Source organism: Branchiostoma belcheri, unplaced genomic scaffold (genome assembly GCF_001625305.1).
Source record: "Branchiostoma belcheri isolate BF01 breed outbred unplaced genomic scaffold, Haploidv18h27 scaffold37, whole genome shotgun sequence".
Lineage (NCBI taxonomy): Eukaryota > Metazoa > Chordata > Leptocardii > Amphioxiformes > Branchiostomatidae > Branchiostoma > Branchiostoma belcheri.
Window position 1 is genome coordinate 1,991,161 of NW_017803987.1, and position 11,865 is coordinate 2,003,025.

An 11,865-nucleotide genomic window follows, 5' to 3' on the forward strand; every position below is an offset into this window, starting at 1 on the left:
ATTTACTCATTTTAGATACAATGTAACTTTACTAGAAGTTATTAGCTCCATGAAAAATGGTCAGATATTGTTTTTGGCGCGTGTGTGTGTTTGTATGTGTGTGTGTGTCTGTCTGTGTGTGTGTGTGTTTGTGTGTGTCTGTGTGTGTGTGTCTGTCTGTGTGTGTGTGTCTGTGTGTGTGTGTGTCTGTCTGTGTGTGTGTGTGTCTGTGTGTGTGTGTGTGTCTGTGTCTGCCTGTGTGTGTGTCTGTGTCTTTGTGTTTCCGCACATTTGCAGTCAGCATAACTTGCTCTCCAGTTGAAAGCTGTGCTAGAGAACATCATAACCACTTCTGCAGTTTCTGAGAGTTCTGCTAGGTGTCATTTTGTACCCCTTTCTGTACAGTCATTTCAGATTTCCTAAGGGACCACCATGGTGAAAATTGCCCTCCAGTTGAAAGCTGTGCTGGAGAACATCACCAACCTCCGTCCAGAGGGGGAGGATTTCCGCTGGTATCTGAAGCTGAAGTGTCTGTCGTGTGGAGAAGTCAGCGAGAAGTGGCAATATGTCACGTTGCAGGTAGTGTATGGTTTGTTACCTTTGTCAGAAGGCTATGTTCTTGGTAGCATTTGTGGGTGCGTGTGTGACTGTCATGAAACTTGTGGTAGGTGGGTAACGTTTATAATGATACGTGTTGATGAGACCTCAAAATGACTTGCCTAGCAGTTTGTTATGGTATAATGCAGTGAAAGTCCTGCTTTTGATATCTCATGATCTGAGCATGCTACGGTCACAAATTCTGGATGGTAGATAGCTCTTGTGCTCGGAAAGACATGGCACGAGTTTGGTATAATGGCACGCATTGCTGACTGCATGTTGAACATTGAACAGGCGCCCTATCAACTTTGTTTTGAACTGCAGGGACCTTGTTCTTAGAGACTTTGCATGCCCGTAGCCGTAATTAGGTTCGGAAGAACCCCCCCACAAGGCTCAAAGGTCCACTTTTTGGTCCACTTTTCATGTAAAGGTCCACTTTTTGGCCCACATTTATGTAAAGGTCCACTTTTTGGTCCACATTTTATGTAAAGGTCCAAGATTTTTCTTGAAAAAAGATAGACTGGAATCGTAGAAAAACTGCTCCCTTTGTCCATGCTTTGTCCCTTAAAAATTTATCTCTGATTTTTTTCTTGGAAATCCTCTCAAAAATGCACGAAATGCCATTTTAGAAGGTTAATTTTTCAAAATTTTCCGGGGGAGCATGCCCCAGGACCCCCCTAGGAACCTCGCGCCGGCGCTCGAGGTCCCCTCAAGCAGTGGGAAGAACCCCCCCCATTCAAAATCCTGGCTACGGGCATGCTTTGGAACCAAATAAGTTGGTGATTTTCAACCAATCGGTTTTTCAGGAATCAACACCGCTGAAAGGAGGGCGGGGTCACGCTAACCTGGTCGCGAAGTGCAAACTGTGCAGCCGCGAGAACAACCTGGACATCCTCCAGGACAGCATCCAACCGTACTGCGCGGAAAACAGCGAGGAATTCCGTAGCGTGGTCGTGTTTGAGTGCCGCGGGGTCGAGCCGGTGGACTTCTCGCCCAGGGTGGGTTTCGTGGCGGAAGGCGAGAATTCGGGTATGAAGTTCGATGAGGTCGAGCTGACGGAGGGCGAATGGATGGACTACGATGAGAACGCACAACAACCCGTGGGAATCACGGAAATAGAGCATCGCTTTGTGAAGGCGTGAAAGTAGCGACATCGGCTACAATTAAAACTTTGAGTACCCATAAGGTCAAGAAATAATAATATTCCAAACTAAGATACTGATTCAGTATCTTAGTTTGCAATATTAGCATTTCTTGACCTTAAAATAGTTGTAATAAATATTCTGTTAACGGAGCAAAAATATCCTTCTTATATTTCTCTTCCCATACCATTTTCTCAGAAAAATCATTCATTTCAACATTTGAATGATTTGAAAAACTTGCGATTAAGTTGCTTACATGCTGTTTAAGATAATAGTGCAAATAAGACATGAAATGTCTTCTATTAAAGTACATTTGATAGGGATGTATTATATAGTATTGTTAATTAAATTGTTCAATTTTCTGTCCTTTGTACTGTCTTATTTTCATAAGACAGTTTTTCACAAGACAGAAAAAGTTTTTATGACTATTTGACTGCTTGTTTTTAATTTAAAGAATGACATTAAAAATGACATAAAACTATTAAAAGACATTAAAGAACAGAAATGGTTGTACGTGTAACTAGAGTATTAAAATCAAGACAGAAACATCAAATGAATATAGACAACAAGTTCTTTTTAATGTGGGGAATAAGTAGAGAATTATTGCTTCAGTTTGTATATCATCACATTTTTTCCATAAAAATATGAACTATTGCACCCTGTTTGTCTTTAAGAAACATCTTCAAATGATCTAAAACATTTGGTCTTATCCAGTACATGTACTATATCTTACAAACTTTTCCATAACAGTCTATTAGTGCTGTGTACCAGTTCACTGGACCGGTTATGGACTTGTAAAAATTTTTGGTACAAGTCCAAAAAACCTGAATGTCTGGATCTAGTTCCAGACTTACAAAAAAAAGGCATGTCACATACCCCTTTTTGTTCTAGACCACCTGAAATCTTCAATAGTCAAAAATATGCGCTGCAAAACATTGCCTTTGGGCATAGTCAAGTGTCGGCCTCCGTAAATTGTGGCCACAGTTTTGCCCAGACGTGCCCCGCAAACAACATATCTTGCTTCTAAACCCTGCTGGTAGTGTAGTGCTCGCTACAAAATTTTGTAAAGATGCCCCTTTTTCCATTGGAAATGTTAACTGAGAAGTCACTCCCATACTTTGTATATGCCCTGGGTTTACATTTTGTAGGTCCGGACTTGAACCTAAACCTCTGGACTTGAATCCAGACCTGGACCTGAACGTGGGTTTAGGTACACAGCACTACTGCCTATATATCTTTACAGGCTCCTCAACTTGCAGCTTAAAAGGAAAAAAAATTATGTCTCATCTAGAGGTACTCTTTAGTTTACAATCATTGACACTTCTGACAATATCACTATCATATAAACATGGATACTAAAACATTGCCACACGAACCATTTTTTTTACTCAATACTGCAACAATATTTCATAAACTCATCTGTAATACCATAATTATGTGTCTTTGCAAAAACAAAATCAAAGTATTCTCAGTTTCTCTTCCAAGACAAAGAGAGTAAACCAACAAGAGAGGTATATGGTGATCAAATTTACCTACATTAGGTAAATAATGAGGCAACTTGACAATATTGAGAAATGTTTGTTTTGAATTTGTAGCTTTCCAGCTAGTTTTCAGTTTTCTACCCCCTATTTCTGACTGTGTTTGGCAGTTTGGTCACTCTATGTAGAGTCTTTCAAGACAAATAATCACATTGTCAAGCAAACACTTGAACACAACAACATCACTACTATCTCACTCTTCTCGACAAAAATCATATTACAGCACTTAACACAGTTATGAGGTGTTCCCCTAACTTTTGGGATTTGGACATTACCCGGATGTCTAACCTTCATCAACGTTTGTTGTAATTTCAGTATGAAAGTAGAATAGGTGAACATGACAAAACGGCACTTTGGCACTACATTGATCCAACCTAGGCCACAGCAAGTAATTTTTATGGATGACATCAGCGCGCGCATCAATTTTCGCCTGATTTTGGAAAAAAAACTAATTTTGTTGCCTTCTGAAAGTGGTCAACATGCCAAAAATGGGCAAAGATGTCTGTTGCCATGCCAGAAGGTGGATGGCAGATAACTATGAAGAGAGGAGACAAGAAAAGTCTCTGATTTAATGTTTTGTTTCTTACTTTGATGCAGTGATATGTGATGCTGGCTGTGTATATGTGACGTTCTCACTGAATAAAAACCATTTGTACAATCATTGGAGAGAATGAGTCAAAATTTTAAATTGTAGGAACCTTGTTTTTTTCGGCCCGCCTTATTTTTTTTCGCCTGCTCGCATTAGCTTTGGAGTCTGTGGACCCGATGTTATCCATAAAATTTACTTGCTGTGGCCCTAGGGGGTAACACTGATGGCATCTGTCATTGTTTCTTGGCTTCTCTGTTGGAGTGTTTCCACTGCTTGACCAGTCTGAGGACAGGGTTGACCACTGAGCTGGGGTTCTTGTACAGCATGTGTCGGTCAGCTCCGTTGACCACGATGTGCTTACAGCCAGGGTGGACGTTAGAGATCAGGTGCTGCTGGGACTTGGCCCACGCCTGCAAACAAATGATTGTCAGAAATGTGAACAGGATGTGGCATCGGGTGGTGTAGTGGTATAGCGTTCGACTATGGCATTCGGCGTTCAAGGTGGCGTTGGATGGTGTAGTGGTTAGAGCATTTGACTATGAAGCGGGGAGACCTGGGTTCGATTCCGAGTCGCACCCGGGACATGTCTGGACATGCGCCCTGACGTTGTGCCCTTGGCAAAGGCACTTAACACGACTTTCCTCACTCCACCCAGGTGTGAATGGGTACCCAACTTCGGTTGGGGAAAGTCATATTGAGGTCACCTTGTGGCACCGAATGGCAGCCGCACAGACCCTTGCGACAGTTCCACAAAAGTGTGTGAAAAAAAGAAAAACAATAAAATCTTTGTTGTAGTACTTGTTTAAGATTTTGAAGTTAGCTCTCATTTTAGATTCAAGCTCAGAAGAGGGGCAGTAAGACCTGCAGTTAGGTTTTGTTTCATATGGTGCACCCAAAAAATTTGTTGTGCACCTAATTTTTTAGGTTGGGTGCAACAGTTCACCTATTCCCAAAAAGGAATTGAACAATACTGTGAAACTTACCCTGTTGAGCTCTGGTGGCAGCTGCTCATCGTAATAGTTCCCGTTGATGACAGTTACTGAGATGTTTTTCGGAAATGACTTCATTGTCCATAAAGTGCTGTAAAAGTGCAAAATACTTTTAAGATAAAATTTATCAAGAAGAATCCTACTTCTGGTTTCTACCAGTTTTAGGGTTCCCAGAGGATGTCATCCATATAATCAAATCAACAGGACCTAATCATATAAGATATGATATACAATTGAATTACAGTACACTTGTTCCTTACTTTATTTGTGAGAAGCTGTTGTTGATGAAGTAATGTTCGTCCACTGCAACACTGAGGTGCCGGGGTTGACATAGCAGGTATTTCTGTCAAGAAAAAAACAAGAAATCACAGATTTTAGACTTCCAGGAAGTAACACACCAGGCACGCGGTGCAGCGGCAGCTGGCTACATTACACTGAACGATTTGTTACACCTAACTCTTGAACATCTAACTCAAAACATTGTTTAAAGCTATCTATTGATAATGCCCCTACTGTACTTAGTGACAGAGAGTTTCACTCTAGATCTGCGATAGTTCTTGAAAAGAATGAGTTATTGAACACCTCAATCCTTAGGTACTTAGTGGTTGGTACGTCCACCACTTTATTAGTCATTTTGTACAATGAATGATGTAATATAATTGTGTATTACACCAGTCCCTGAAGTCTAGTACTAGTACTCCATTGGAGGATGCAGGGTCACCCAATGGCCTGTGACCTTCCTATCAATCAACTGTCACAATCACCTCCCACCCACCCAACCATGCAACCAAAGTCAGAACATTAGCAGACAAATACACTTAGTCAAACCAGTATTATACTACTTTTATTCCTGTATAATATGTCTTAAAAGTGTTATTGTACACTCAGTCTAATTTTTAAAGAAAAGAGGTTGCAGATACATGTACCTGTCTGATTTTGACACTGCTAGATGTAAACTCCCCTGTGATTGGTTGGTCTACCATGCCGAAGATGAGAGCAAACCTCGTGAAGCCAATCGAAGCTGAGAACTGAAGAGCTTGGAGAGACATCAACAATTGGTTGTACCTATAAGGGGGAAATAAAAAAAAAACATGTTTTGATTGATACTAATCAAGCAAGTTTAAACCTCCTTATACAGGTTGCTACTTTTAAAAAAAACGGTCACTTGATTAAGACTGCAGAACGTACTGCACCTGCGCAAAACCGGTGGTGTATTATTATGCATAGCACTATAATGGCAGAACGTTTTATATAAGGTGGTATTCGCGTATATAAGATTAACATCCCGCCTGTAGTTTGCAAATGTTATGTCGAAAATGATATTGTCTGCAACAGGCCGGTGAAATTCTGATGCAACGTTGACCAAACAAAAGGCAAACATCCAATGAAAACCGTCAAAATTCGGGGTTTCGCGCAGGCGCAGTACGTTCTGCCAATCACCATGTAGAAAGCTGGACAAAGGATGTCTCCCTAAACATGCTTCTCCCAGTGCACTACTTACCAGTACTGTACCCACACCCCACCATCCACACTGAAGATATTTTCCACAAGTGGCTCAATCTGTACAAGTCCCAGGATATCTCTGTGGGAAGAATGTAGGATTTTCAGTTATGGAAATATTAATTTCTAATGTGTTTGGAACAGAAGATGAAGTCAGAGGAAGAAACTGAGCAAAAACAAAATAGTAAACTAAAATAGTTAGTTTTCTCTAGAGAGAAAGAAACGTTACTCACACTTCGTACATCTGTGCGTAAAATCTGGCAACCAGAGCGCCAATCTCTGCACCAACCAGAATCAGCGGTTTTCTGATCTCTTTCTTCTGCTGGAGGACTTGGTGCAGGTTGTCCGCCATCCTGTCTCAACCAATCACAACAGGTTTTACAACACTCTTAGGTTGGTACGTGTAATCTTATTGGTCAAAAGCAATACTGTTGAGGGTCTCCACCATCCTGTTTTCACCAATCGTAACAGGTTTTACAACACTCTTAGGTTGTTTCGTGTAATCTTATTGGTCAATAACAATACTGAGAAAAACACTATGAATATTGTCTTTTAAATGACTTAACTTACGTTTCAATAGTGTATGGCTGCCACCTACTTTCCACACCCTGAAAAAAAAGGCACTTTAAAAAAGTTTGAAACACTGAATGAAAAATATTGGTAATGTCCTTGGTGCTGAAATATTATTACATGGTTTATATCGCTATTTTGTCAACCATCAAACTACATGCAATTTACTTGGATCATCCCAGTTTTTAACACACAAAAGCATGCTCAGTTTGTGGCACCACCAAAAACTACCAGAAGGTAAACAAACATGGCTGACAGCTGTGTTTCCAGCTAAACACACTTAGTAAGGCATCATATTCTAGCACCTCCACTTGGCACTTATTTGCAATGTAGTAGGGTTGATTAAACTTAATTTGTAAAGAATTTAAAGAACAGAAAATTCACTTTTTGTATCATCCTTGTAACAAAAAGCTGATCTCACATACCGGTGGTGGGACATCACTGTATCCTAGGCCTGCCCGGTCATACACACATACCTGCAAAAAAACATTATTTACTAGAGAAGTAACATTTGCAAAGCAAATGCATAATGTTTACCTTCGGACATGGTCTGCCATGTTAATTTTTACTCAAACACATTCACATACATGTACTACTAGTATATTGTGACAGGAGCAGAGCAGACCATGAAACTGCAACATTACGTAACCCAACACCAGTCACCATGGTGACAGACATCAGCAAATCAGGCCATTGGCCAGGTCATAGGTTAGTGTTTGGAACAGAAGAAGAAGAACGTAGTAAAAACAATATGTTTTCCTTTGGTAAAAATAATAACAAAATGTCATATGAAATATCACCACATACTGAGACAAGATTTGAACAAACAGGCCAAAGAAAAACATATCCACCTACCCTGGTACTTCTAGCCAGCTCTAGTTGTATGAATTCCCATACATCTGATGTCATTCCAGTCCCTGCATCTAAAAGCACTAGAAAACAAGAAATCAGAAATTTCACACATCTAATATGCAGTCTTTAAAATAAAGTTATGATTTTTTTGTAATATTTACTATTTTAATTTTTTTTAATTTCTCACAGATTCTGTGTATTTTCATTTTGTACCCCAATTTCAATTTTGACCTCAAATTTGACCGTCTTGTCAGTCTGTGGTTTCAAAATTTCCCCCTTCGCACACAAAGACTTTTACGACTTTACACCCTACATTTGACACAGATTCTCTACGTTTCTGTTACCTAAGAAGGTGTAGAAAGGTACAGGTTAAATTAGACAGTGACTGTATATTCTTTTTATCAACAGTGCTTTGATATCAATAATCAAAATAGTCAAAAGATCACTTTATGATGGGTTTCCCACCAAAATGATCCACGTCCCAATCAGAGAAGAAAGGCCAGCTATAGGCTGAGGAAGATTGAGTTGAAAAGGTACCACTCCTGAGGAGTTGCCAATAATGTTACTTGATCCCAGGTTTACCTGTGGGGGCACCTTTTCCTTTACAGTTGATAAATATCTTCTGTCCCTCTCCAACATCAACAAAGTCACCTGCAGAAATACAACAAAGAAAATGTTATAGTTTACTATATAGTTACTTGCCCCAATATAACCCCTTATACATATAGTGCCGATTCATAAATTACGCTAACGGCCAGCATGTGCTGGCTTGTCGTAAAGATAGCTATGTACAACGGTAGTACCACAAATTCATAATGCCAGCTTTTTTAATCATAAATGACAATAATGGTTTAGTAGCATTTTTTTGGGTTGGAATTTCTTTTCAATTTAATTCACCCGCCTGCATTAGTTTGGGGGTCTTCAGAGGATGTCATCCATAAAATTAAGACAGTGTGGCCTTAGACAAGTTTCAAATGACCCCTGACCTTCTGGTTGCATGATCTCCTGTTCGCGGATGAGTGCGGAGTAGTTGAGGAACGGAGGCAGGAACAGAGCGAACAGGATGTACTTGCCCGTGTTCATACACCGCGACAGCAAGCTACGCGGCTTGGACCGTCTCCGAGGGTCAAAGGTCTGCAATATGGCGGCAAAAACATTTACTGTACAACATGGAAGATAACTCTTCTTGACAATTTGAGGCAGCCGCCTTCAACTTCTTAAAGATTTCTTGGGTGATGGTATAAATTATCACTCATCACTGCATGGTAATAACGAGATAGGGCTTCCAAAATCTAATCCTTTTAAGGACTCATCAAAGCCTTAATTATCTATCTACCATATCAAGACAGTCCATAATAATTTAATATAATAAGCATTTTCGATTGGTAAATGTTTACAAACTCACACACACACACACGCCACACACACACACATACATTAACACACTCACACATACACACATGTACACACGCCACACACACACATACTCACATACATTAACACACACCAAGGACATCATACGTATGATACGTGTACACCTTGCACACACACACACATACACACACACACACACACACACATGCATACACACACGTACACACACACATGTACACCCACACACACACACACACCACACACACACATGTACACACACACACATACACACACACACACACACACATACAAACACACACACACATAACACAGACACACACACACACACATACACACACAAACACTTCTTAGATTTATTGAGGTTCTATAACCGTTTTATACTAGGCTATGTCATATTTCATAATATTCGTATATTATATATAACGTTATATATTCGAGTCGTTACATAAAAACAAACTAATATGGAAGAATATTGTTACATATTTACCTCCACCGGGCCTTTCGGAGCATCATTTTCCTTTTCAGCATTTGGTTTCGGTGCTTGAGAATTCTGTCCTCTCCTTTTCCTTGCGCTAGACATCATAAAAACACAGAAATGTTGTTTTCCGGCGGTATGTATTACTGTTTTGCAAGGACATTTGGTTACACGACCGCCATGTGTTAGAAGATGACCTTTGACCAACCGGAATAGTCCACTCGTGAAGATAGGGAGGAACTTGAAGAAGATCTTATGCATCTATATATCTTGCTTACTAATTTGTACGTTTCCTACAATCCCTAATAGAGAACACAGGGAGAGAAATATGCTGAAACGAAAATATTTCAAGGTTTAGAAAGAAAAAAAATAGTAATAGTGTGTCAACGTTTCGTTGTCAACTTTTCCATAATGCATGAATGAACTAGAGCAAGAAGTAACATTTGCAAAGCAAATGAATAATGTTTACCTTCGGACATGGTCTTCTCTGTTAACTGTTAAAATTTGCAACATTATGTAACCTAACACCAGTTACCATGGTGACAGACGTCAACAAATCATTTCATTGGTCAGGTCATAGGTCACCGTTTGGAGGAGAAGAAGAAGAAGAGGAAGAAACTGAGCAAAAACAATATGTTTTCCTTCGGTAAACATAATGAATGAATGAACTTTATTGCTCGACAATCGTACATGGTACAATGTGTGGCAGTAAGACAACAATACTACAAAACTGAAGTATCTTTGAACAATCCTTACTACAAACCACAATATATTAGTTACAATATGGCTACGTATTGAATCGTTGATTTGGTCTAGCTCATGGAATCGAGTTGACATCATGGCAACTATTTATGGAATGTATCGTTTTCTGTATCAGATAGGGTGAACTTTTTCTTAGTAGTAATATAGTCTGTAACAATGTATCTCAAGTGATAACAAAGTGAAATTCACCTTCAATGCATGCGAACGAAAATCACCAAGTACTAAAAAGGACGTTTCCAAGATGAATTAAATCACAGATAAATGTACATGTATATTCGTAGACTTCACAAAAGTAATTTTGTACAAAAGTAATAAGATGCATTTTCCCTCCATCCGTCAAGTTTCAGCGGACCAATGAGGTATGGCATGACAAATTCGAATTACTTTCAAAAGTTGAACCGTGAAATTAATCCCATGGCAGCCCAGAATCTTACCTCGGAGACTGGCCTTAATGAAGGAAACATAATTAGCTACTTAATTATAATCACTCTTTGATTGAGCCACAAAATTAAAGTTTAAACCTTTGGGAATGAGCTGGAAAATGTTGGTATTTCCAATCATTGTTTTTGTGTTCTTCTCTCAAAGGTCTGAATTAAATACAGTCCAACCGTTTATTCATTGACTTCAAATTTTCCTAGATGCAGATTCTACCAAAACTACCCAATGACAAATCCTAGAATAATAGACCCATATATGAGTGTGTTATCAATCAGAATTGATATATTAGAGTTGATATCATCGCTAATTCTTATTGCGTGTATGCTCCTTTCATATTATGTTAACCCAAAACTACATTATAGAATGCAAACGTTTTGATTGGGTGTTTTTTTTTTTTTGTTGTTTTTTGGTTTAAAATTTGTTGTTGCAAAATTAGCGTCGAACCATTTGACAATTTCGACTAGAGTTCTGTTTAGTTCTGTTTCTGATAACGTAGTTTTTTTTAACCAACCATGTTACAAATGTATTTTCAATTCAATTAATCCCTTGCGCTATTAATATTCATGATTTGCCGTTTTCCTACTAGCTAATTCTGTACAAAAAGTGGTTGCCAATTATGGGATATGAAGCCGGCCCTTTCTTGGTAAATGTGGTGTGATAAAGCCTTGTCAGTTCGCTGCGCTCAGTCGGTGGCCTAATTCTGTGGTTCTAGCAACTGACAAGGTTTTATCATACCATATTCACCTCAGGGCGGGTCATTAACCCTTATAATTACATCACAAAATCCTCTTCATGGTTCACTTCCATGAAGCTCTGTGAACTTCAATGCCAGGAAGTCCCAAAAAACTTTCTGGAATTAGAAGTTTGAAAAGTTTCCTCCACCATTATCTATTCCAAAAGAGCTCAACAAAGAACGACATCACATGGTAACATTTTATCATTTTATTTTTTATTCCATGTACACATTCCATATGTAACATTAACACGATTCTTTCACACTCAATATTGATTGTCGAATATAGCCAACAAAACTTTTAAA

At 39.1% G+C, this 11,865-nt stretch overlaps 2 protein-coding genes across 2 annotated transcripts; one reads left to right on the plus strand and one right to left on the minus strand.

The window, feature by feature from the left end:
* The first annotated feature begins 392 nt into the window (after positions 1-392).
* Positions 393-2,493, plus strand: LOC109476364 (UPF0587 protein C1orf123 homolog). The gene is made up of 2 exons (XM_019777299.1): positions 393-558; positions 1,383-2,493. Exons 1-2 carry the CDS (start codon positions 412-414, stop codon positions 1,716-1,718), a joined length of 483 nt encoding a protein of 160 aa, XP_019632858.1. The 5' UTR covers positions 393-411; the 3' UTR covers positions 1,719-2,493.
* A 1,478-nt stretch (positions 2,494-3,971) lies between these two features.
* On the minus strand, positions 3,972-9,817 carry LOC109476334. Its single transcript, XM_019777258.1, has 12 exons — positions 9,639-9,817; positions 8,743-8,890; positions 8,339-8,407; positions 7,760-7,836; positions 7,330-7,380; positions 6,905-6,942; positions 6,568-6,687; positions 6,336-6,416; positions 5,761-5,899; positions 5,095-5,177; positions 4,829-4,925; positions 3,972-4,255 (listed from the first exon to the last, which is right to left on the minus strand). Exons 1-12 carry the CDS (start codon positions 9,732-9,734, stop codon positions 4,079-4,081), a joined length of 1,176 nt encoding a protein of 391 aa, XP_019632817.1. The 5' UTR covers positions 9,735-9,817; the 3' UTR covers positions 3,972-4,078.
* Positions 9,818-11,865: the final 2,048 nt, after the last annotated feature.